General features: G+C 41.3%; 1 protein-coding gene and 1 long non-coding RNA gene across 4 annotated transcripts; one reads left to right on the top strand and one right to left on the bottom strand.

Annotated features, from left to right (window-relative positions):
• Positions 1-1,661: 1,661 nt before the first annotated feature.
• Positions 1,662-15,741, bottom strand: slc7a3a (solute carrier family 7 member 3a). 3 transcript variants are annotated; one of them, XM_030745927.1, is made up of 12 exons: positions 15,649-15,741; positions 7,981-8,608; positions 7,677-7,838; positions 6,886-7,069; positions 6,678-6,793; positions 6,132-6,354; positions 5,890-6,029; positions 5,506-5,608; positions 5,007-5,227; positions 4,728-4,894; positions 4,471-4,579; positions 1,662-4,368 (listed from the first exon to the last, which is right to left on the bottom strand). In XM_030745927.1, the coding sequence occupies exons 2-12, from the start codon at positions 8,345-8,347 to the stop codon at positions 4,214-4,216; spliced, it is 1,947 nt and encodes a 648-aa protein (XP_030601787.1). In that variant the 5' UTR covers positions 8,348-8,608; positions 15,649-15,741; the 3' UTR covers positions 1,662-4,213. The 3 variants fall into 3 exon arrangements, with proteins under 3 accessions (XP_030601787.1, XP_030601788.1, XP_030601789.1); XM_030745928.1 differs by lacking the exon at positions 15,649-15,741 and adding an exon at positions 14,560-14,692; XM_030745929.1 differs by lacking the exon at positions 15,649-15,741 and having other exon boundaries at positions 1,662-4,109; positions 4,208-4,368; positions 7,981-8,347.
• Positions 15,742-15,830: 89 nt separating this feature from the next.
• Positions 15,831-23,258, top strand: LOC115791554 (uncharacterized). The gene is made up of 5 exons (XR_004020958.1): positions 15,831-15,889; positions 22,035-22,139; positions 22,233-22,360; positions 22,794-22,876; positions 23,143-23,258. It is a non-coding gene; the product is annotated as an uncharacterized LOC115791554 (long non-coding RNA).
• The last annotated feature ends 4,375 nt before the right edge of the window (positions 23,259-27,633 follow it).

The following is a 27,633-nucleotide window of genomic DNA, read 5'->3' on the forward strand; positions in this document are numbered from 1 at the left end:
GCTGCGGCACATAAACAGCTTAGCTAGCGCTACTGAAGAGGAGCGAGCATGAAGGGAGTAACGTGTGTCAGGTAAATGCAACGTTTCTAAATGCTCAACAAATATCAGCAAACACACAAAGTGTGTGCAGTTTATCACACAGTGTGTCTGCTAGCTAAAAGAAGAGCTGCTGTATTTCAGGGAGAGCAAAGAGAGAGAAGTTCACTCAGAGATGGAGAAAGAGGACAGGAGAGGAAGAAGAGAGGTTAGAGTTAAAGGTAAGGACTGGAAAATAAACTGAAGTATGCTGACTTTGTGTAATTCAAAGATTCTATGAAAATGCTGCAGTTTAGTGTGTAATAAATAGGTTAGCTTGTTGTACTGTATTTACAGTAAAGCTCTGTGTTGGACTGGAGCACAGTGTTTGTGTTCATGGTCAGAGTTACAGGTTACATCAGTGCAGCAGAGATGAGTTTGAATCAAAGCTGCTGATGCTGAGATTCATTCACTGAATCCAACATTTCTACAGCCTGTATGCTGTCAGTGTAGGGGATGGAGATCAGCTCAGAGAGCTGTGAAATACTGGGTTACATCTTTGTGAGTTCAGTTCATCCACACAGAGCAGTAAACCTCAGAGCAGCAGCAGCAGGTCAGCTGATCACAGCCTGCACACCAACATCATTTACTGCAGCTCACAATAGAAAGCTGTGATTCTTCTCCCCATGCAGAGCCACTACAGCTGATCTTAGGGTTCCTCCACCTTCTGAATCCCACTGTAACCCCTGAGTATCCTCATGTCTGTGTTTAGGTGGAGGCACAGTCCCTCTCTACTATGGAGGACACAGAGAATAGAGCTGTGTTTAAATTCCCTTTCACAGTTTGTGATTCAAGCTGAGTACATTCATTAGGATTAAAATTTAGATTGGAATAACATTTGTATTCTCATGTAATATTATTTTATGTTATTACAATAATATATAATGAGGTTCGGTTTGTTTTACACAAAAATAGCAGGTAGAAACATCCTCCAAAGAACTACTTTTACTTTCTTACTTTGAGTACATTTCAGAGCCTGTACTTTTTTACTTTTACTTAAGTAGAGAAGTTGAACCAGTACTTCAACTTTTACTAAAGTATTTTTTAACATAAGTACTTGTACTTCTACTTAAGTACAGAATGTCAGTACTTTTGCCACCTCTGTTAGTAGTTAACCTGCTGGCAATTTGAGCTCAGTAGCATTTTTCAAATTCCTCTCAAAGACGTTTTTATTGGCAGGCCTTTTCTGTACCTCCACTATGAGTTGTTTGTGTGTTGCCCTTTATAATCGTCTTTTCTTAGTGCTCACTTTATTTTAATTATTTTATATATGCTTTTACCTGTTTTCCATTTCTAATTTTCTTTATTCCTCACTTTTAATCTTGTGCTGTGCGCTCAGTATTCCCATACCTAAATATTTCACTTCTATCTCTGAAGTGTTTTATGTGATCTTTGTTTTCCCATCTTGCCTTGTGAAGCACTTTAACTGTTGAAAGGTACTACTTAAATATGTATTATCCTGCTGAAGGCAGCCATCAGAAGGCAACAACGTGCCACATCCCAAAGCTCAGATGATCAAGCTGGTTTCTTGAACATGTAAAAGGATGTCATTGTACTCAAAAGGCACACAAGACACAGACTTTGAATCTGTTAACCATGAATCACTGTTTATTAAAAAAAAAACAAAAAAGACCACAAACCTGAAAATACAGCTCATTTTATACATGGCAGCAATATGTACAGGATATAAAACACAAATAGTTTGCTGCTGTTAACGAGACAGCGCTGAGAGGGGAGATGATGGATTATTAATTTTTTTCGGAAAGGCACAGGAGCCGGATATGAAGAGCTCAGCGTGACACGAGGCACAGCCACGTCACAAAACTTTTTGATGATGAATTACCAGCAAGCAGCATTAAAATGTAGAGCAGGGTTTACACTGAAAGTACTGACTCATAGCAGCTGCAGTGCCTTTCTCAGGCAGATGGATGGTTTTTCCCCAGGCACTAGTTAATACTCCGTAATATCTAGAAATACCGTCTGAATCCAAATCTACTGTTAACTCCCCTCTCCGCAAACTTTCAAGTTCTGTCGTGTCTTTTTTTTGCTTCCACTGGTACTTAATCTGAAGAAAACAGGGGTTTTCTTTTAATGTGGCTTCCAGCAGCATCAAGTGTTCATGAAAGTGTCCTTCACAAAAAAAACCCCACCTCTTATCAAATTATAATTGGTCATATTTTAAAAGAATTTGTATAATTTACAGCATTATACAAATAAAGATACAGTTTTAAACAAATACTGTACACTCTACAGTAAAGCACTTTACTAGAACAAAAAGATTATTGCAAATATTGACAATAAGTTACACTGAAAAGGGCAAAAATAAGTTTGAAAATAATTTTAGAGACCAACTTCATGCGGTCGTTCTTTGTTTCTGGAAAATGATTTATATATATATAAAAAAAAAAACAAAACAAAAAAAAAAAACCTGGTTCATTTGGTCGGGAAGGACAAGTTAAAAATCGTGACGTTTGCAACAAAGACAAAAAACAGACCACAAGGATCGGCACGCTACAAACTGTACATGTAACAATTAAAAATACATTAACATCTAAAAAGCATCATGACTGATTAAAGTTTAAATGAAAAGGCAAATAGAGAAAAAGAAAGAAAGAAAGCAAACAATGTGAAACATTTAAATATTAACAATTCTAACCAGAAAAAAGTAGTAAAAATAAAAAACATGATGGGTGCTCAACAGACGAAGCTGCCAAGAACAAGTTTCAATTGAAACTAAACAAGAACCTTTGTGAAAAGAAAAAAATTTTTTTTCCTCACAAGGAATTAGAAAGCAAAAGATAAGATTAAAAAAAATGTTTTAGTAGTGATCGATCGGGCCGTTTAGCACAAACCGACCCCAGCTCCCAGACACAGCTCATTGTGCATTAGTTGAACTTTTAAATACTCCCAACACTTCCTTAACCCATCACAGGACCGAGTGATCTTATTACAGGAGGACTCATCAGTCATGTAAAGAGGCACACAGGTGCAGCTCTGTGATGAAGTCAACATGGTTAAAATTCATAAAGCTCTTTTCATCTTTCCGTGGGAAAATACATGTTTTTAAAACAGATGAGTACTCTAAAATAAATACCAGAAACCAATGGAGAAAAAACAAACAAACAAAAAAAAAACTCATAACACCTGCTTTCAACCTGCATTTTTACCAGATTTAGGTTAAAATCAAATGCCACAAAGTGCCTACAAACAACAAATATAGTCTGCATGCAAAAGAACACACACACACACACACACACACACACACACACACACACACACACACACACACACACAAAAAGGGGGTCATTTCAACTAATTCCACAATAATTTTATGTACACATAATGTACGGTGGGGGTCTCTGGGAGTTGGGGTGGGGTTGACCAGGGCGGTAGTGTGTTTACAAACTCCTTCAATCTGTACGATGTACTTCAGCTCCAACACTGAACTGCACAGTGTGTAAATGGCATCTGCCGTGTGCTTCTGACCTACATGCACCAAGGCTCTGACTCACACTGCAGACCACAGCCTCAGGGCCACGCACGCCAACAGCCTGAGGCAGTGCAGCACAGAAATGAACTTTAAAGATGCTGTAACGGACAAAGCATCTGTGCCCTCTGCTTAGAAAAACTCTTAGAAAATCTTGAAGCGTAGCTCAATGATCCAGTGACAATTGTAAACTCACTGGCTTAATTCATAGTGATCTAGACTGTGGTTCTTATGTGGCAGGATGCCTCCCTACATAGCCAGAGGACTAGTAACGGAAAGGAAGCAAACATGACAAGTGTAACATTCTTCCAATTTACAGCTTCTGATCACGAGTGTTAGTTAGGTCTATACAAAGCATATGTCATAGGAAGGGAAATGTCTCCACAGGTCTAAGGCTAAGGAGAAATAGGTTAGAACAGACACACGGGCCAAAAAAAAAAAAAAAAAAGGGCCTCTGTCAGTGTCTAACCATCAAGTTGAAATCAGCCTCCAAATCAGAGGCAAGATGTGTGTCGCATTTTCTTGCCTCTCCTCCCTTTAAACCCAGGGCAGTGTTCCAAGTCGCCCACACTGCAACATTTGGCTATAACCAGATGGCCAAACATGAGTGCAGAAGCTCTGCAACGCTCCCCAGGTCTATGCCAGTATGCGTCAAGGGCTGCTGCCTGCTTCAACGTCACTGTCATCAGGGGCGCCCTTGTAAATCGGGCTCTTGCTCTGCATGGCGAGCTCATATTTGCATTTTGATGATTGGTTGGTGGCCTCGCTGCTGTTTTTAATGCCATACAAGAAGTAAATGGCAAAACCTAAAGGGGGAAGAAGAACAAGAGGCAGAAGGAAGTTATGAAACAGGTACAGTCATGTGGAGCAACAGAAAGGAAAACAGAACGAGTAATAGCGAAACGCACCGATAACCATCCACACGGTGAAGCGTAACCATGTACCCAAGTCCAGCTGCATCATGAGGTAGATGTTGACGAAAACACTGAACAGGGGCAACCAGGGAAGAAGAGGAACCTTGAGAGAACAGAGGCAAAACTTTAAAACTGTGTCTTAGACAGCATTGTAACATGTGCCCAAGTAGCATTTTAAATAAGGAGCAGGCACCCAGTCAGTGTAGTAATGCTAACAGAAATCTGTGCTCAACCCAAGATTTGACAACTACCTTGAAGGTGAGAGTCTCTTTGCTCTCTGGCTGCCTCCAGATGATGATCACACAGACGCCACAGAGCACAGTCAAAATGATGCACGGCACCAACACAGCTGATGATCCAGAGAGCAGCTCCTTCAGGGAGTTGGCCAGGATGACGCACAGTATAGTGATGAGAATCGCTGCAGAGAGAGCAGAGGAGAAAGCTGCTTACACCGGTGTCAGCACAATACTAACATATGAAGGAATGCATGCATTTCACTTGAAGACTTCGACCTTCTGTCTCACACTTACAAATGGCAGCAGTGGTAGCGTAAACAATGCCCCCAGACATGGGTGTTGGGAGCTTTCCGCTCGGGCAGAAGAGCAGCTTGAAGGTAAAGGTCTCTTGTAGCGGCCTCTCGTCCATCTCTGCGCTGTACTCGTCGCCGCTGTCGCCTCCACTCACAGGCACCTTCTCCCCTTCCACCAGCTTCTCCATCTGGCTGGGTGAATTCAGGGTGCCTGGCTGATACCTAGAAGCATGAAAGAGAGGCTGTTAAGACTGATGTCACAGGAAACAGAGACTTTGAAAACACATTTATTGCTACTATGAGAATGAAACCAAGTGAGAGCCGGTGTGTAAAGCTTCCTTGCCTTGACCCCTGTTCTTTGGCTCAACATAGATTATGATATAACTGTATTTTTGAACTTATGGGTGCGTGCCAGTGGCATTAGTGCATCAGCTGCTAGAGAGTATTTAACACGAGTACCACTTCACAGGAATTTGATGGTAGAGAATAAAGGTGCTTACCTGAGAATGAGGACACAGATGGCCACTAAAGAGTACGCCAAAAGGGTTCCAATGGACATGAGATCCACCAGAGCTCCCAAGTCAAATAGAAAGGCCATCAGAGCTGGAAGGAGAAGTAAAAGCAGATCTTAGACAACTGCAAGGACCAAAACATCTGTTTTTGCACAACTGTCAATGATCTTGACATGTCAGCCTGTGAGATAAGCTGCTAACCCAGGGCTGAGGCTGGAAAACCAGCACCAGATTTTGTCAGACTTGACATGAGGAAATTGGCACAGTAAACCAAACAAAACAAAACAAAAACAAACAAAAAATCTGTTGGCCCAAAACATAAAGAGGAAGGTGCCCTGATAAACTCACAGCTTTCAGAGACAGTTATCTTACCTGCAACAATACCAGAAGCAATGGTAGCCAGGAGAGGGGTCTTTGTGCGAGGATTCATCCTGGACAGAATTCGGAACAGCAGCCCATCCTCTGCCATGGCGTAAATAACACGGGGCATAGGGAACATAGACCCCAAGAGGCTGGGAGAGGATATGAAGTTTGCATTATACTTAAACATTTAAACCTTTAAAGTTATGTACATGTAAATGAGGTGGTAGACATTTTTGGGGCCCCTTCCTCACCTGGTAGACAGAGCACAGAGAGAACCCACAGCCACGATGTATCTAGCAGGAGCCCAGCCGACGTAGCTGAAGGCCTCCGGCAAAGGACTCTGTGTGTTCAGCTGGTAGTACGGCATCATCATTGTGAGAGCCGCGGACACACCAAAGTAAGCGAAAAAGCAGATGAGCAGTGAGGCCACGATGCCAATAGGTATGGACCGCATGGGGTTCTTTGCCTCTTCGCCTGAGGACAGCAGGGAACACAAAACAAGAGGAAGATGAGTGGGATCCCATTGCTGCACTTGAATAACCCTTGAAAGTCTTGACACAGTGGGTGGCACCTCTCACATTTCACTCAAAGTTGTAGAATTAAAATATAAAAAGGCAACCTTGGAAGACCAAAAACACAGAAATATTGGATTATAAATCTCCAAGACACACACAAGATAAGGATTGTATGTGAGGGGCAATTACCCAACCCAGAGAAAGTGTGAGGTAACATAACTCTCCATGTCCATTAACTATTGTTGTAATATCATATAACTATATAACAATATAACTACTCACTTGTTGTGGCAATGCAATCAAAGCCCACAAAGGCATAGAAGCAAGTGGCTGCGCCGGACAAAACTCCAGCAAGTCCAAATGGGGCAAATCCACCCGTGCCAAATTCGTTCTTCATCCTGAGTGGAAGATGAAAGAAACGTGTAGTTTAACAATCCAAGAGAAGTTAATCGGTTAAATTTGCCGACAGAAAGAGCTATCAAATACTTACTTCAGCTCCCTGGTGCTGTTGGTTTCGTTTATGAATCTGATGTAGTCCTGCTCTGTGAGGTTCCAGTTGGCTGTGTCCCCCTTAACGAAACCAGAGATTATAACGAACCCCAAAACCACCAGATTGATGCCAGTGAAGATCTTATTCACGAGAGCCGACTCGCTAACGCCAAAGGCCAGAAGTCCTGAGGGCAGGAAGCAGACGAAGAGGGGAGAGAGAAGAGAAAGGATTCAAGAACACATCCTGCTATGTGGGTGGACAGTTTCATACTTCACTTCCAACAAACCATCAGTCAGCGACACTAATTCATTCTAACACTAATACTGCCAGGCAACACTAGCTGCAAATGTTAGTGTGAAAACTGTTCTGGCTGTTGTGCAACGATTTGGATGCAATGCTCACAAATGGCTACTTTAGCAGCGTGTACAATGCCCAAACTGATGGTCTAATTTTAAATAAGTAAGTGTTAAATATTGGAGGTTTCAGTGGGTCATCTTTAGCAGCATAAACAGGCTTATACACATTAAAATGTTGCTAACAGTAGTGGTTCCCATCAAAGTGAAGCAGGGTCTGATCCTCAACCAGCTTCATTAGTTTAAAGCATTCAAATGCAGGAGGATGGTACTTTATCAGACTGTTCAAGCTTTAATTTGTACCCCCCCCTGAAAAAAAAAGGTACAGAAAAAGAGATGAATAACCTTTATTATTAAGCCTGTAAACCTCCATAAAAGAAGACAGCCTCATGTTTGAAACCACTGAGAATAATGACAGATTGACTACAGCAGACTCACCAGTGAGCAGCAGCACCAGGATGAGGGCGAACAGATCCGGGTACTCTGCCAGCACCCCGCCTGGCACCTTCATTGCCATGGAGGCTTTAAAGAAGCCAGAGATCTTTTGTTCAACCAAGTTGTCAAAGGTTGAACTCCAAGCCCTGGCTACACTGGCCGTGCCTATAGAAAAAAATGAATTAAAACAGATAATTTAAGAATATGGTAACAGGAAATGACTCCCTGTATGTGTGTGTGTGTGTGTGTGTGTGTGTGTATTTCTATAGCACATGTCAGCATCCAGTCTATTGAAACTGAGGGTTACCTATGACATAGGAGAGGATGAGATTCCATCCTGTGATGAAGGCCCAGATTTCTCCGACCGTCACGTAGCTGTACAGGTACGCGGAGCCCGTCTTGGGGACGCGGGCGCCAAATTCGGCGTAGCACAGGCCGGCCAACATGGAGGATAGAGCGGCGATGAGGAAGCAGAGGACAATAGCGGGTCCCGCCTTTTCTCGGGCAACCTCACCAGCGAGGACGTAGACACCGGCGCCCAGCGTGGAGCCCACTCCCAAGGCAATGAGGTCCAGAGTGGATAAGCAGCGGGCAAACTGGGTGTCTTCACCTGAACAGTCTAATGCCCTGCGGCGCAGCAGGCTTTTGCCAAACCTGGACAGCTTGTTGGCCATGTTTGCTGTGACTGTGTGTGGGCGCAGAAGCAGGCTGTGTGTTTTAAATCCTTCTAATGTGGGCGGGTGTGTGATTGACACAGCTTAAACAGAACACGTGTGACTGGACCGTACAGGAGAGGTTTGGACAGATGGGGTAGGTAAGTTACTCGTTAAGTATTAGTCCCTTTGCGCTGATCAGTCAGGCAGCAGTCACTTCAGCACACAGAACAGGAAGTAGCAGGACTGCGGTCACAGAATTTTGCAGAAGCAGATTACAACCTGTGAAGAAACAACAAGAAAACAAGAGCTCAAAAACAGGGCGCTATTCAGTAACAGCCAAAGCTTACACTTCTTACAGCTTTTGTGCTTGGCATGGTGCAGAGGGATTATGAAAACCTCTCTTTTCCCAGCAGTGAAGTTTTTTTTTTCCAAGAAGGTGTTCAGACTGAAGGGAAACCATGGCAGGGTTTAAAAAACAAAAACACTGAAATGCTTACAGAATATATCAACTCTTGGAACACAATCACTCCCAGCTGGGCTATACAAATAAACTGTATCATATACCATGTCGCAACAGGTTTTAGGTGCATTTTAAGTGAACTGAGGTAGCCCCAGAGATGTTGAAAATTACACTGGAATATTTTTCCCACTTTCTCCCATTTTTACAGCTTAGTTACATCTCACGTGACACAGTGGGGCCCAGAGGAACCTTAAGACAAAAGAAAGCTGTTATCCTGTTAGGCTTTAATCAAACCTCAGGCTCACCTTGACAAATAAACCTGCCATAGTACACAACCTAAAAAATAAAAAACACAAGAGAACACCTAACCTTATTCCTCACCACTCCCTTACTGTGAAAACGAGCACTTTACTCCTGGTATTGTGTTTTTTTAAAGCAGTTAGAGGCAGATAGGGAGACGCCTGGGAAAGCCAGACGCGAAGCGAGTGACGGCTGAAACGAGGACAGCAGCTCGATAAAGTGAGCCAGCTGAACGGGTGCAAATTAGATACATGTAAAATTTAAACAAACTCTGCTATTAAAAAACACACACACACACACTACTAAACGAGTTACTACACAACCTTGTGACAGTACTGTTTCACTAATCAGAATGTAATACATAGTTTTCACAGGCATTATCAATGATCTGATTGAGAGTGTAACACACTGAACCACCCTCAAGGACAGCAGCAAGACATTTTAAGTCTGCTGTGGGTTGGCTTGCCAATATCACAGATGGTAAATGATAATGATTACACCAGTTTCTTAAAACAAAAGCAAAAACACAAGAGTTTGGCCTTTGTGCACGTGACCGAAAACAGACAGTAATTTTCTGTTTGTCTCCTGGGGTGCACAGAGACCGTACCGACAGAGGCAGGAGTGACGTCAATAACTGAGTAAATGTTACCAAAAAAAAGAAAAAAAAACAAAAAACAAATCTGAGGTTACTTACACAAGTATGTGCTTCAAGGTAACGCACTGACGCACTGTTAAGCATACTACACACCCCACAGAAACATGTTGCTCAACCAGCTTGAATAATGTAAAATGCCACAGAGTTAGTAGGCTAAATGGTATGGAAAAAAATGCAGTTTAAGACATAAGTCTTCATGTGTAGTATTAATAGGATTATAGTAAAACAAGATAGGTTTTAGGTTTACACCACCTAGACAAAATTTCAAACGTCAGTGTTGCAGCTCTCGCTGAAATTAAAACAGATCACCAACAGCCAGGACTCACTGTCCTGCTGCTAATCGTGCAATGAGCTCTTCTAAAGGAAGGTGTCACTTTGTGGGGTTAAAGCTGTCAGATGTCCACCAAGACCAGCACGGAGACGGGTGTGGGACAGAATGAGTGAGTGTGAATGACAGAAGTAACAATCCCACATTTGTCTCGTCTAAAATGGCTCAGTGTATCATGTCGTTGTGCTGTTCCTACACGTTTCTTTTTCGTCTTCCTGGTTTCTGCAGCGTCACTGAGATTCCAGGAGAAATATGAAATTTTACACTTGGAGTGAGATGAGTGGCGTGCAGGGTCACAAGGCAAAAAAAAAAAAAAAAAAAAAAAAAACCTGTTTGGAGCAATAAGAATGCTGTAAAGTTTCATTTTATCAGCAAATACTACACTCCTACGGTTAACCATTAACTACTCAGTAACAGACTGGACCAAAGTCAATGATACTGCATGTCTTTTTTGTTCTTTTGGATCAGAAGACATAACATTAAGCTTTTTGGTAATTAAATGCATGAAATTATAATTTAAGCTCACACTTCTCATTACAGCAGGGGTCTGACAAATGAGTGCCAGTTTAGCTGCACCGCTGGGACCATTGAACGCATTTTTAGAACCACGGGACTTGAGGAACAGTAAGAAAGAATGGATTAGAAATAAATAATAGACAATCAATAAAACATCTTGATTCTTGTGCTTTATTGGAATGCAATTGATTTGCAGTTTCACCAAAAAGAATGACTGAAGTCAAGAATTCGAGGGTGGAGAGCTGTCAAAAGTTACCATGTCCGAGGCTATTAATGCAGCGACACCCGATTCCTGTCAGGCCTATCGGTCACGTCAGAGATCAGTCTGCAAGGAGGAGGAGAAGTGAAATCCTAGCCCAGCGGCAAAGATCGGCCCAAGTAAGTGGCACAGTGAGGACGCCCACGTCGAAAATGCCCTTTAAGGCTTATTAAATGTGTGCAGACTGAAGATACGTGGCCACACAGTGCTGGTTTCTGCTGTGCTGTCAAGCCCCCCCCCAACACACACACACACACACACACCTTGTGTCCAGTGAGAAACCAATGAGAGCTTCAGGCCAAAAAAAAAGAAAAATCCCATTTCAAACCAGGAGGAGCAGCAGAAAAAGAACACCTGAAAATTTCCATTGCTCTCCACACCTTAGAGTGAAATTTCATCCATGCTGTGAACTTCACCCTGAAAACGTGACAGCCAGAAACTAACAAAATAAATAAATCTTTTTTTTTTTTTTAAACAACCTAGACATTAATGGGAAACTTTTGAAAACTGCATACACTCAAAAATAATAAATGCAAAAAGGAGAATCATGAACCATAACACGTGGATCTTTATTAGGCTTGTGCTTCTTTAGATTTCTGGTTTAAAAAAATAATGTATAATTTCATTAAAATGAAAGCTGTAGATTCAGCTGTGGCTACATTATGATCTACTTTTAGTCTTTTTCCTTTTCCCTAGCTCTCACAATGTTTCAGTACAATGACAATATTCTATTAATAATCACAAAAACAACAGAGTCACTCTATCAAAGCATTTCTAGGCTTACTATTTCAAAAGAGAATATCCTGTCTAGTACAGTTCAGTGTTGGGAGAAGAAACTCAAACACTGTCAAACAATGAAATAAAAACAGCACGGAGCACCTGACCACTGCCATAATAAACACTTAGCCCTCTGAAGACTGATGGGAAACTGGTACACGGTGGAAATACTCCCCACTCCCCACTTGGTGTGACATTCCAGCAAAACTTCCCACTCGCACACCAGGAACTGAGATCTGAGGTTGTCGGTGTTCTGTCAATAAACAGTTATTACCAAACTGCTGTGCCCAGCCGGCCTTAGATCTCCTCGGGGGTTCACCCAACGCCACATGGACCCTTCAACAGGGACAATGGCAACCGTGGAAAATTGAATCTTTTTTTTTTTTTTGGGAGGGAATTCCTTACTTCCCACACAATTCCTACTTGAAAGTTACAAAAATACGGAAGCTCTTGCCATTTTGAGCAGAATTAAGGGTGGGCTCATTAAAGCGAGCCACCTTGCCGTCTGTCACGTCAGCGGTTTGCTAATCTTTTTCTTGTGGTTTTCACGAGGGTGCCCATTTGTGTAAGTGGGGCAGGTTTATACCAGGTTGCGCAGAGGTGTGGCTCACAAAGGCACAGTCTGCACACTTCACTAGCCCACACACGCCTCTTCGAAAAGACTTGTGAGATAATTAGCAACTTTTATTTTTCCCTCCATGCTCTTGTTATTAAAATAAATACACAAGACTTTCACTGGAAATCAAAGATAATGTATGATTTTTATTTATTTATTTTTTTTAAGGGCTAAACTAAAAGGCTCTTTATGCTGACGGACTATGACCAAAACCTTCAGCCCACAGTGGTCCGGTTACAGCAGGTTTCAGGGATAATGGTCCTGTTACTTGGCTTAGCATTGCCACCAGTACTGCCAAGGAGTAAGAGGATTATCTGAAGTAGTAACAAACCTGCTAACCTCATTATAGCCTGTAGCTGCTCCTTATTCTATCCACATGAGCAACGCATGGCTTTGTTTTGACTGCCACTGTTGACAAAAACCATTGCTGCTTACAGAATCAGAGACCGACATTACTTTTTCTGAATGGTGTTAACTTTATCGAACATCCTGATTTACAAACATTGGAATGGAAACGTACTTCCGATCCCGAAGATCTCTAAACATTCAAGCTGAGAAGAAGCAGCTGAATGTTTATTCCTTAAATTATGGACCTCAGAGTCTTGGCAACATTTTTTTCTGCCACATCCTATTTGAAAAGCCAGAGCTGACAAAGCACATGTGTTAGATTTTTCGGGTGCTTTATAAATTATGCTAGAACACATCTTATTTAAGACTCCATCGTTTTCAATGCTAGGGCTGTGTGAAGCACATTTAGCAGAGTGTACAGTGGTGCAGAGTCAAGCTGTGTCTGCACTCGATGCTGCTCACTAGTTTTTGAAATAAACAGCTGCAAAGTTAAACAGCGATCTCATTTATATATAAGAAATAGCACCCAATATATTCATATTAATTTTTACTCTCTAAAAAATAAAAAAAAAATCCTGTATCCTAGTTAGTATTATTCAGTTAACTGTATGTAATCTGTGGGGTGCAGCAACTGAACAAATGGAACAAGTTCAGCACTCTGGAGGGCAGGGACGGGTCATTTTTTGGCTTTGGGAGTGTACATCATCTCAGAGCCCGCTCTACATCCTTTCAGACACGCCGGTTTTTCTATTGTTTGAGCCTGCGATCAGTACATTGAGACCCAGAAACAATACGTATGGTGTGAAATACACGGCAGGTTATCCAGAAGGCTGCATGAAGAAAACCAGACCACGAAGGCTGAACTGAGTGACCCCATAGATCACCTGGTGGGACACCGCCTCTCCTGCCAAAAACTGGTCTCGCTGTGAAATGGAATGTGACAAACTGACAGCCTGCTCGCTTTCCCATGACCACTGCCAACACCATTAACATCACCAGATATGACAAGGGCAGAACAAAACTGCCAATACACATGCCGAAATGTGCCCACTAACCTGCGATGCAGGATTTCTAGTGTTTGATAGTATTTGCCTCAGTGTGCATTCTTCTTCCTCCTGTTATTGCACTCTCTGATTTGACTATAGTCAAAAAAAAAAAAAAAAAAAAAAAAAAGTTCTCAGAACATGTTGCAAGAAGACCCTTTGATGTAGACTCGCACACACCCTTCCTGCAATGACAAAATGTTTCTGCTTCATTTCCCTTTATGAGCATTTCATTCAAATTATGAGACAAAAACCCCACTCAGGGATCCAAAGCGGACAACACACTGACTATTACACCTTTACACTGCTGCAAATGGTTCCTCTCCCGGGGTTTTGTTGACTCAGATATTACTAATATTTAGTCTGATCTAAATCGATTGAACAAAGCAACAAAATGCAACATTACACAAACACCTCTAAAACAAACAAAAACAAACAACCACCTTCACATGCAAGATTTTGTGTTGGATTACATTTTTTTTTGTAAAGTTTTCATCTGTACGTACACCAAATTAAACTCAGTAAATTCTTTAGAAAATGACGCATTTTGCTGTTTAGGAAAGAAGGAAAAAAACAAAACAAAAAAAAAACCGCGCACACACACACACACACACACACGCAACAGACCCCCCCCCCGACACACACCAAGTAACGTGGCATTCAGGTACAAGGTTATATAACCTCAGCGCTACACCCAATAAAACTACATTAACACTATCAGGAAGGGTTGAACACTCCCGACACACACGTTCCCTACGATTTACGTTTATAATCGCGGCGTGGCTTTCAAACGGCTGATGCAACACGAGGAAGGCAACACCTTCTTGAGGTGACGCTTCCGGAAGGACAACGACTCTTGTTGGCACTCGCGTTCGAGGCTGCAGAAAAACATAAATTAAAATCAAGAGTTTACAATATTCTTACATACGAGCAGTGCCGACTATACCGGGAGATGCTCAGCTGTCCATATGGAAAAACGCCCATCAGTCAAGCCACCGAAACAGCACCAACCTACGTGGCTCCGGTCGGGTCTCGCGTGGTGTTGGTGTTGCTTTCATAAATATAGGAAGTGTAGTAATTATCCCTTTAAACAACATATCTGAAGTGAGAAAGCGGGAAATGGCTCTGTTTTTAACGTTGGTTGTCGGAAGTGCGGCGTTTGCACTCTCGCTCGGATTTTAAAATCTGCAGGATAACATTTAGACATAAAAGGAAATGTTGTATTGGTATTCAGTGCTATAGCGTTACACACACACACACACACACACACACACACACAAAAATAATTTAAAATGTAGTTCCTGTTGTGGCTCTTGTTGGTTGCGCTCAGTTTAAATTAACACATGAAACCGCCAAATTAATTTATTTGGCAAAACGATTTGTGCTCTTCGAGAACAATGTATCGGATTGTTAGAAATTCCACGTTATCGGGGGTCTTTAAAGTAACATTTACGGTCATCCCACGCCTATGTAGCACACTAGTAGCACTGCTGGCTAGCGAACTACAACCAAAACAATGAATGAAAACCACGACTAACAACACGGATAAGTGTCCGACAGCGTGCTGAAAAAAAAATGGAAACCAACTAAACACTTTTTCCACAATGGTCGCCTTTCATTAAGTTTCTTGTTTCTACTCCGTTTTCCGGGTAACGTTACGCTGTAGACTATCTACATCAGCTGATTCCCCGCTCAAATGACAAATTAAAGCGGCAATTACAGTGAATAAACGGGACATCTCTGTCACGCTTGGCCAGGAAAAAAAAAAAAAAAAAAAAAAAAAAAAAAAAAAACTTTAATTTTTAAACATAATAGAGCAGCTTAAGGTCACGGACGTCCTGTTCTTTCTGAACAGTGCGCTAGTACATCTCGATCGCACACGAGGAAGATTGCATCAGTTTACTTTTTTGTAAGTAAACGCTCCATTTAGAGGAAAAAATGAATTAAGGCACATCTTAGATTTTTTTAAAAACAACAAGACATTTCTATTGTATTAATAAGAAACAAAGAATGTTACCTTGAGTGTCTTCTGTGTTTTTTTTTTTTGGTTTCTTAAAGTGGAGACAGGCAGAGCGATAACAGCGATGGTCGAAGTAGCTGATGAAACACCCGCTCTCAGTCATCCGGTTTTTACCCGTCGCGAGGGGCGGGCTGTAACATAAACAAACTGACGCAATTAGAGGTGGAGCTTTCCAGTCATGAATGAAAGTTTGAGGTCTGTAATTTCTGCTAAGGCAGCAGCGAAGTGATCTCTACAGGTTAATATGCATTTTATAATTTGTTGTACTTTATGTAGTCTATAAGTGTTTTTTAGAGACGAACGTATACGAGTGCATGTGGCGTCCTGTAGTAGCGATGCCCATATATGGAAATGGCATCCTCCACCCCGGTGAAAGCTATGTATAGGCCATCGCTCCGGACCGTGCACTATATCCGCCGCTGCTTTGTTTCACAGATTAAAAGAAAAGGGGGGATAAATATAAACATTTTCTTTCATGTGTATGTGCACTCAGTGACCTGCGCATTCATGAAGGTCATTGGTGTCAAATAAAGTAATTTTAGTTAGAGCTGCTTTTGTGACACCCATTGATTTAGATGCCATTATGAGAAAAAAAAAAAAAATCAGAAATCTGGCCCTATGAAATTCAGATAATCAGACAATATTTCTCTGTTCGTTGCCTCTTTGCAGCGTGTGTGTGTGTGTGTGTGTGTGTGTGTGTCAGAGGTGGGAAGTAACGAAGTACAAATACTTCGTTACTGTACTTAAGTAGATTTTTCAGGTATCTGTACTTTACTTAAGTATCTGTTTTTCTGACTACTTTTTACTTTTACTCCCTACATTTTTACACAAGTATCGGTACTTTCTACTTCTTACATTTTCAAACAGACTCGTTACTTTTTAACACGTCAGAGAGAAGTTTGCATTTCCGGTCAGTGCGCCGTCAAACATCAAACGATCTGAGCCTAAATGGAGGAATAATAACACATAAGAGACAATCGTACTGGTGTATCCTCCATCATCGGGGCTGATCTCGTATAAAGGGATTAAATACGCAAACCCATATAATTAATGTATCATTTATAGCGCTATAATCGAGTCCGTAAGTTGCGCTGCGGCACATAAACAGCTTAGCTAGCGCTACTGAAGAGGAGCGAGCATGAAGGGAGTAACGTGTGGCAGGTAAATGCAACGTTTCTAAATGCTCAACAAATATCAGCAAACACACAAAGTGTGTGCAGTTTGTCACACAGTGTGTCTGCTAGCTAAAAGAAGAGCTGCTGTATTTCAGGGAGAGCAAAGAGAGAGAAGTTCACTCAGAGATGGAGAAAGAGGACAGGAGAGGAAGAAGAGAGGTTAGAGTTAAAGGTAAGGACTGGAAAATAAACTGAAGTATGCTGACTTTGTGTAATTCAAAGATTCTATGAAAATGCTGCAGTTTAGTGTGTAATAAATAGGTTAGCTTGTTGTACTGTATTTACAGTAAAGCTCTGTGTTGGACTGGAGCACAGTGTTTGTGTTCATGGTCAGAGTTACAGGTTACATCAGTGCAGCAGAGATGAGTTTGAATCAAAGCTGCTGATGCTGAGATCACTGAGTCCAACATTTCTACAGCCTGTATGCTGTCAGTGTAGGGGATGGAGATCAGCTCAGATAGCTGTGAAATACTGGGTTACATCTTTGTGACTTCAGTTCATCCACACAGAGCAGTAAACCTCAGAGCAGCAGCAGGGCAGCTGATCACAGCCTGCACACCAACATCATTTACTGCAGCTCACAATAGAAAGCTGTGATTCTTCTCCCCATGCAGAGCCACTACAGCTGATCTTAGGGTTCCTCCACCTTCTGAATCCCACTGTAACCCCTGAGTATCCTCATGTTGGTGTTTAGGTGGAGGCACAGTCCCTCTCTACTATGGAGGACACAGAGAATAGAGCTGTGTTTAAATTCCCTTTCACAGTTTGTGATTCAAGCTGAGTGCATTCATTAGGATTAAAATTTAGATTGGAATAACATTTGTATTCTCATGTAATATTATTTTATGTTATTACAATAATATATAATGAGGTTCGGTTTGTTTTACACAAAAATAGCAGGTAGAAACATCCTCCAAAGAACTACTTTTACTTTCTTACTTTGAGTACATTTCAGAGCCTGTACTTTTTTACTTTTACTTAAGTAGAGAAGTTGAACCAGTACTTCAACTTTTACTAAAGTATTTTTTAACATAAGTACTTGTACTTCTACTTAAGTACAGAATGTCAGTACTTTTGCCACCTCTGGTGTGTGTGTGTACTGCAGCTTTCAGTTTGAAGTTGCTTGGTTGAGCAGTGTTCTCGTCTTTTGTGGGATCATCTGTGCCGTCTGATGCAACGTGGACCCCATGTGGCATCAGTATAATGTTGAGCCTACTAATAGGACCCGGGTACAAAAGTAGAATATTTTGACCACAGTGTCAAGATTTCTTTCTTTCTTTTACCTTTATGATCTTTGGTAATTGTTCCCAGATGTTTCTAACTAGCCTCTGACACTCCTGGTGCATTAATATTATTTGATTTTCTGGTAGTCAGTATTTCATTTTCCCAAACACAGAGGTAGGAAGTAACGAAGTACAAATACTTCGTTACTGTACTTAAGTAGATTTTTTAGGTATCTGTACTTTACTTGAGTATTTATTTTTCTGAGTACTTTTTACTTTTACTCCCTACATTTTTACACAAGTATCTGTACTTTCTACTTCTTACATTTTCAAAACAGACTCGTTACTTTTTTAACACGTCAGGGAGAAGTTTGCGTTTCCGGTCAGTGCGCCGTCAGTCATCAAGCGATCTGAGCCTAAACGGAGGAATATTAACATATAAGAGACAATCGTACTGGTGTATCCTCCATCACCGGGGCTTATCGGGTACAAAGGGATTAAATACACAAACCCATGTAATTAATGTCTCATTTATAGCGCTATAATCAGGGGTCAGAGTTATGCTCGCAGGACATAAACAGCTTAGCTAGCGGTACTGAAGAGGAGCGAGCATGAAGGGAGTAAATGCAACGTTTTTAAATGCTCAACAAATATCAGCAAACACACAAAGTGTGTGCAGTTTGTCACACAGTGTCTCTGCTAGCTAAAAGAAGAGCTGCTGCATTTCAGGGAGAGCAAAGAGAGAGAAGTTCACTCAGAGATGGCGAAAGAGGACAGGAGAGGAAGAAGAGAGGCTAGAATTAAAGGTAAGGACTGGAAAATAAACTGAAGTATGCTGACTTTGTGTAATTCAAAGATTGGATGAAAATACTGCAGTTTAGTACGTAATAAACAGGTTATCTTGTTGTACTGTATTTACAGTAAAGCTCTGTGTTGGTGCACTTTGTGTTCATGGTCAGAGTTACAGGTTACATCAGTGCAGCAGAGATGAGTTTGAATCAAAGCTGCTGATGCTGAAATTCAGTCACTGAATCCAACATTTCTACAGCCTGTATGCTGTCAGTGTAGGGGATGGAGATCAGCTCAGATAGCTGTGAAATACTGGGTTACATCTTTGTGAGTTCAGTTCATCCACACAGAGCAGTAAACCTCAGAGCAGCAGCAGCAGCAGGTCAGCTGATCACAGCCTGCACACCAACATCATTTACTGCAGCTGATGATGATTTGGACATGTGCAGAGGAGGGATAGTAGATATATTGGACAAAGGATGTTGAATATGGAACTGCCAGGCTGGAGGGAAAGTGGGAAGAACATAGAGAAGATTCACAGATGTAGTGAAGGAGGCCAAGCCGATGGTTTGTGCGACAGAGGAGGATGCTAGGGATAGTGTGAGATGGAGGCAGATGATTCGCTGTGGTAACCCCTAAAGGGAGAAGCTGAAAAATGACAAAGAAGAAAGAAGACGAGGTATGTTTAGAGTAGTAAAGGTGAGACCTTCAAACATACACTGTAAAAAAAGTATGTAAAAATGACAGTGGAAAACTGTGTGATTGCCATAAATCAAAAAACAATATATAACTAATTTTTACCGCAATAATGTGTTGAAATGACAGTGAAAATCTTTTTCCTGCACTGCAAAAAAAGTTTGTAAAAAATACTGTGGAAAACTGCCAAATTGCAACAGTAATAGACCATGAAATCGAAAAGGGTGTATCTCTGTGGCAGAAACATGTGATTACCATAAATCCAAAAGCAACACATAACTGTAATTTTCACTTTGATAATATGTTAAAATCACACATTTTCACTGTGAAAATCTTTTTCCTGCACTGCAAAAAAAGTCTGTAAAAATGACAATGGAAAACTGTAAAATGGCAACAGTAATAGACCGTAAAATTGAAAGGGGTGTATCTCCGTAGCAGAAATATGTGATTACCGGAAATCAAAAAACTGAAAATCTTTTACCTGAACTGCAAAAAAAGTAAAAATAACAGTGAAAAACTGCCTAATGGCAACAGTAAGAGAATGTGAAATCGAAAATGGTGTATCTCTGTGGCAGAAACGTGATTACTGTAAATCAAAAAACAATACACAACTGTAATTTTTACTTTCATAATATGTTGAAATCACACATTTTCACTATGAAAATCTTTCTTTTCTGTAAAAATGTCACAGTCATACCATAAAAATAATTTCTGTCTGAATCATACATATTGCTGAATTGTACATTTAAATGTATTTCCCAGGTTGACTGAAATTTAATCAGGAACTATTTCAAATAATAGTTTCAGTTTTTTGTTTGTTTTTTCAGAAAAGGAAATGCAAAACATTATATTGTTTTATTTTTTAATTCTGTGTGTATCAACTGTGTATCAACCATGACTGAGCAGTTTCACTTGGAGGTTAGCGCCTTTTCTGCCCTCTCTGTGGGATAAATGACATTACTACACGATGGTATATCATCCTGCCCCTGGGTTTACTCCAGTTTTGTCAACCTTGCAACAACTAGTTATGTCACCATGGTAGGGTAAGTTACCTTAACAGTATTGATACTATTAGCAGCAGTGAAAACCTGAGCCAGCATTGTGGATGTAAAGCCAGAGTTAACTTTAACCAGTATCAGCTAAGGAAATGTTCAGCTGTAATTTTGGGGGAAGTTGTTTAAGACATTGAAATGTTGTGTTCCTCCTGGAAAACTTAATCGAAATGAACTATTTATTTAGGTGCATTCACTGACATGTTGTAATTAAGGAGAAATTTAAGGCTAATTTTTACCGGAGGCATAATCAGGGTTAAAGTGGACCAGAACATCTTCCGTTAGTGAGTAATCAATCTGAAAGGCAGTTTGATACTTAATACTGTTCAGAGGTCAATTTTGTCTCTTTTCCATGAATTCTGTCGTCAGGCACTGAGCATAAAAACATCAGCATGCTGGTGGGTTTCAAAAACGGCAGGTTTGATTCTTGTGAAGGAGTCTCTTGCATGACTCATCTAGTGACATCACTGCCTGGCCAATCAGTGGCATGCAGTCTGTTGATGCCACATTTTCTACATTTTCAATCAACTTGGCACACCTGGAACCGCGGCTGAGTAGGTAATAAAAAAGTATGTGGTAGCACCTCCTGGTCCACAGTCCAGTCCAGTGGGTGGCAGTAATGCACCTATAAGCTGGTTTGCCCACCGCCATTAAAACCACAAGAACAAGGTACTAGTGCCTAATGGAATACACTAAAAACTGAGCCAAGCTGAATCTGAGCTGAGTAGGTACTAGTGGAAAAGCAGCAGTCTCTGTAACTAGAGCTCTGCTAGCATTATAGAAGGTGAGCAGCATAAACAGAGTGTGTGTAATTGGCAGCTGATTTAAAATGTTTTAAACAGCTCGACAAACTGCAGTTTGGACCACAGTGTGTCTGTGAGGTAAAATGTTACAATTGTCCAAAGGTTACATGAAAATACTACGCAGTTTAATGCAGGCTAAAGTAGTTAGTTTGAAGTATTGTGGTGACATGTACGGGATGCAGTGTGTTGGACTGGTGCAGAGCAGGCTGTGGAGTTAATGGCCAATGTTTGCAGGCATCAGTTTAAATTTAAGGGCTGGACTGGTACTTAGATCAGCTGAAACACTCAGGCATTGTCTGCTTACACCTTGTTGAATTCAGTTATATCCACAAAGAGCAGTAAACCAAAGTGCAGCAGCAGCACGTCAGCTGATCAGTGTGTAAAATTCTTGCCATGCTGCATCACTGCTACACCAGATATTAGGTTTACCCAATCTGCCAAATCTCATGTTAACCCCAGGACATAGTGTATCTGCTCCTGTTAACGTTTGTGTCTAAGACAGCTGTGAACACTTTTAAATGGTGATAGTTAAAGATTTTAAAATTATTTTGTTTGTTGTTATTTTATTTTTATAATTTCTTTATTTATGCTTTCTGTCTTTTATTTGTATTTTTGTGGCATGCCTACTTTATTGAACCGTGGCAGTAGACAAATGGGAAACACAGCAGAGAGAGGGGGATGATCTGCAGCAAAAGGCCCAAACTGGAATCGAACCTTGGCCAGCATGACATGTGGTGCATGTAATACCAGGTGAGGCCCAACTGTTTATGGATTTGAGTGTGAAATGTATTTTGCTACATGTGCAGTGAACAGAGTGAAAGTGTTGATACCTCTCTAACTTAGGAGGATGTTGGTCCTGTCAGTGCTCTCTTCTGACCTGCCAGTGGTTCAGATGGCCTTTATCAACTACTTTGCTGTCCTACCAGTCTACCTGTCTGATCAGAAACCAGTCTTGTCAAGGATAAATAGAGGTAAGTGGTTGCACAGTTCAGTGTGTGTTGATTTATTAACAGAATGCTTTAGATGAATCTGCTTTTGTAAGCACTGTGTAGCCATTTCATGTTCAATTTCTGCATTTGTTGATGTTTGATGCAGTGCAGCCCTTTGGGTCCAGTTGTCCTGGACCTTTTCAATATTTCACAAATTTTCGATCACCTACCAAAATATTGATATTTTATTCCTTAATGGAGACTTAGCTGGCACCAATGGATTGCTGCCTACTGGTGCAGTTTGTCCGCCTGCTACAGTTCCACAGGCTGTGGTGGGGGCACTGCATCTGTTTATAAGAACCACATCTGTACTGTCCTTTTTACTGTTTATTTCTAATAAACATTTATGTCAGTGATTTCTCTATTGTCTATTCATACAATTTTTAAACACAACAAAATAATGTATCCTCCTCAGCACAGTGCAGTGGAGAATGCAGTGCTGCCAGCTTCACAGTGATGTGCGACGGCAGCAGTTTGACTTGACATCAGCGTTATCAGGTACTGTCCATAATTTGTTTTTTTGTTTTGTTTTCTTTTCGATGGTGTTTCTTTTTGTTTGTTTTTGGATTCTTTTGTCATTTCTGACAAGTGTTCGCCTCAGTACTGTAATTATGCTAACTGCTAATTCATAACTCTTTTTTTCTGATCAGCATCACATGTCCACATTACTGAAGTTGCAGTATTTTTTGCAGTTTTACTGAACAGTTGCAGGTTGGCTTTGGAAATTAATATTAATGCAGACATTTACCACATTCTATCTCTAGGAGGACCTTCGTGACCTTTGCATTAAAGACACTTAATATGCACACAAAGACAAGGTGTATATTTTACATTCAGGGTATGTATGTCATCTAACTGAAAATTTGTTTAATTAATTTGTGTATGAACTATAATATTATCATTATTATTATTATTACTGCTTTATTTTATTTTGTTATTCTGGTCTAGTCTTTGTTTGCAATGGGCTTTATATGTTACCAGTTTATGGTATTTTACCATGAACCCAGTTCACAGTAAAATACTGTTCCAGTGACCTCAATAGGCCACAGGAAACAATGGAGCGGAGTCCTAAGTTGGTTTCAACTGAAACCACTGATTAAATATGACCCACGCCCCCTTCACACCTGGGCACATGTGTTCAAGCACATGATCAATAGAGGGTCATAACCACCTCCAGGGGACTACGCCCACAGGGGTTTAAATACCTGGGTCTCTCCACCATTTGGTTGAGAACTGAAGAAGCCTTTCGGATGAGAGGTGAAACGTCTTCAAGAAACAAAAAGAAGTCCAGTCGCCTTTTTCAAGCTCCAGAGACTACTATGACCTGGATAACTGAGAATCTACACAGACATATTGCCTTGCACTTTGGGAGGAACACCCTTCAATTGGTGCGGGAGTATGAAAGGGACTCAAGAAAGCTAGCGGACTACAGGAACCACCTTCGTTTCAACTTGAGATGCAGACAGTCCAGACTGGTTCCCAAGAGTTTGCACCTTGGGTCCACAGTAAAAGGACATAGAGCTGACCAAATTCTATGGAGAGCACAGAACCACCTTTTAAGTGAAAGGATAAGACAGGTCCATTTCACCATAGATGCACTCCAGAACAAAATCCACCAGACTCAGCAGAAACTCTCATCACTCTTACCTCACACCATCGCAGAAGAAGTTTCTACATTTGTGGACAAAGCCCAGCTCGCACAACACATCAAAGGCAAGGAAAGACAACTACGTAAATTTCAAACTCTGCAAACCAAGGCATACCATTCATCTGTTAACAAACAGGACGACACGATAAGCAATGGAAACCAAGGAAAGTGGGTGAAGAACCTATCAGACAGGGTCCTCACCAAACCAGAAGAAAATGTGCTAGCCAAAGGACTCAACTTTGCCATAGCCCCACAACAGCTTCCTATTGTAGACCTCATCACAGCAACAGAAACCGCTATAAGAAATAACAAACTTTCTCATCCTGTAGCAGAACAGATCAGGATGAAAGTTTCAGCCACTCTCTCCAGTGCAAGACTTCCTCCATCCAACCTCACCATTCAGGAGAAGAAGGCCATCACAGCCCTAAGCAAGGATCAAAACATCACCATACTGCCAGCCGACAAGGGGAGGTGCACGGTTGTGCTGAATTCATCGGATTACCACAACAAAATTACTACACTCCTCAGTGACAAAAATACTTATGAGGTCTTGAGACGTGATCCCACAAGCAACTACAAGAAAAAAGTTGTTTGCTGCCTGCAACAACTTGAAAAGGAAAAAGCCATTGACCGCCCCACTTACTACCGCCTGTACCCTGGAGAAGCCACTCCATGCATTTATGGACTCCCAAAGATCCACAAAGAAGGAGTCCCACTTCGACCCATTATCAGCAGTATAAACTCGGTCACCTACAACATTTCCAAACACCTCGCCACCATCTTATCACCGCTTGTTGGCATCACACCCCACCACATTGAAAACTCTACAGATTTTACTAACAAGGTCCAGAATCTTGTACTGGATCCAGATGAAACCATGGTGTCCTTTGATGTGGTTTCACTTTTCACTTGCATACCTACAACTGAGGCAGTGGAGACCGTCAGAAGACGACTACAGGAAGACGATTCCTTACTGAACAGAACCAGCTTCACCCCAGATCAGATTTGTGCACTTTTAGATCTCTGCCTTACCACAACATATTTTAAATACAATGATGGATTCTACAGACAGAAGCATGGATGTGCCATGGGCTCCCCAGTGTCTCCCATTGTAGCCAACCTTTACATGGAGGAAGTGGAAAGTAAAGCTCTTGGTTCTTTCAAAGGGATGGCACCTAGCCACTGGTACAGATATGTAGATGACACCTGGGTCAAAATCAAAACCCAAGAAGTAGAAGCCTTCACTCGTCACATTAACTCAGTGGATAAATACATACGTTTTACCAGGGAGGACACCAGAGATAACAAGTTACCATTCCTGGACTGTGCGGTGCTTATCGAGGAAGATGGAAGCCTCAACATTGAAGTTTACCGGAAGCCCACACACACAGACCAGTATCTCCTCTTTGACTCCCACCACCCTCTGGAACACAAACTTGGGGTGATCAGGACCCTACAACACCGTGCGGAAAGTGTTCCCTCTAAGGCAGAAGGGAAGCATAAGGAACACACACACATTAAGAAAGCCCTCAAAACATGCGGTTACCCCAACTGGGCCTTCATCAAATCAGCTAAGATGCACAGGAATGAAGGCCAAACACAAACTACAGAGAATGGGAAGGACAAGAGGAACAACATTGTCATCCCATATGTGTCAGGCTTGTCAGAGAAACTCAGAAGAATTTTCTCCAAGCATGACATCTCAGTATACTTCAAACCAAGTCACACCCTAAGACAAAAACTGGTTCATCCCAAGGACAAACCCGCCAAACACAAGATCAGCGATGTAGTGTATGCTGTTCAGTGCAGTGAAGAGTGCTCGGACCTCTACATTGGTGAAACCAAACAGCCTCTTCACAAACGAATGGCACAACATAGAAGAGCCACTTCGACAGGACAAGATTCAGCAGTACATCTGCATCTGAAGGAAAAAGGGCACTCTTTTGAGGATGCCAATGTCCACATTTTGGACAGGGAAAACAGATGGTTTGAAAGAGGAGTGAAAGAAGCCATCTATGTCCACTGTGAACAACCATCATTGAACAGAGGAGGTGGATTACGTCACCAACTTTCCCCCGCTTACAGTGCTGTCCTGAGCGCCCTTCCCAGACGTCTCAACCCCCATTCACACCTTTGTTCCAGTGACCTCAATAGGCCACAGGAAACAATGGAGCGGAGTCCTAAGTTGGTTTCAACTGAAACCACTGATTAAATATGACCCACGCCCCCTTCACACCTGGGCACATGTGTTCAAGCACATGATCAATAGAGGGTCATAACCACCTCCAGGGGACTACGCCCACAGGGGTTTAAATACCTGGGTCTCTCCACCATTTGGTTGAGAACTGAAGAAGCCTTTCGGATGAGAGGTGAAACGTCTTCAAGAAACAAAAAGAAGTCCAGTCGCCTTTTTCAAGCTCCAGAGAACCGGGTTTACGGTATTTTACTGTGAATCTGTTTATGGTAAAATACTGGCAGCTGTGGTTGCAACAAAGCTGTTAAAAAAAATTAAAAGACAAAAATTACCATGACATTCATGCAGATGATGATGAGTCCATGTAAACCTCTGACCACAACTGTATATAATAGGATAGACAGTTCTTCATCTCTGGCTTGGATATAAAATGTTAACATTAAATATTATTAAATATTATTCAGGAATGTAGTCAGTGCTTTAAGGAATATGCGCCAATTTGGCATGGCTTCTCTACAACTTAGATATAAAGGACTAGTAATACCCCCCCACCCCCAAGGTTTTAACTTTTTGGTTAGATTGTGTTTTTCTGTTATTTATAATACAACTCCCACAAATCCAATGAACTTTAAAGGTCTCTTTGGGGCCCTCTCTTGGGCTTGCCTGATTTGCTCAATCAATATTATTGCACAGAAAGTATTTCCTTATGGTATGCTCACCTTGCTGACTATTTTTATGTAATTATCTTATCTAACAGAGTTTTGTGAAAAAGATGAGTAAATTTTTAAGTCATAAACAATACTGTCTTTTTTTTTTTAGTGTTTAATTGTTATTATAGAGGTTTATTACATGGGTGTTTTGTTTTATTGGTCCCCAGGAAAGAGTGAATATACAGAGCTAACTTTAAGTAAATGGATATTGCATTTTCTTCCTGTGTACCCATCTCTCTCTGTCTGATGGTACTATAGTAGCCACTCGTCTCACCTTTTGTCCTTGCCCAGTCATGCTGCTTTGGGTTGCTCTTTCAATTTACTTCCACTTTATCAAGCTAACTCAGCTGGGTGGCTCAGCAAACACAACAAGCGTCATGGCTGCAAACTGGGCTCCAGAGTCAAAGCGACTAACCAAACAACACCTAATCTCTGCCCTGGCCCTGTGCGCCCATCCTGTCTGCACACGTTCATTACTCAGGACAAGGCCAACACTTCAAAGCCCACATCTTCTATAGGTCACAGTCCTCACAGATGAGGAAGGTCATGGCCATTGTATGTATGCCAATGTTAAGGCACATTCTTTCATTTTATGATAGTAAAAAATACCATATGTACTGTAGTTTACTAAAATATTTTACTAATAATGTACTATTTTATCATTCTTTGTGAATGGTAAGTGAGTGCTGTAATGGCACAAATT

The sequence above is a fragment of the Archocentrus centrarchus genome, chromosome 14, assembly GCF_007364275.1.
Source record: "Archocentrus centrarchus isolate MPI-CPG fArcCen1 chromosome 14, fArcCen1, whole genome shotgun sequence".
NCBI lineage: Eukaryota > Metazoa > Chordata > Actinopteri > Cichliformes > Cichlidae > Archocentrus > Archocentrus centrarchus.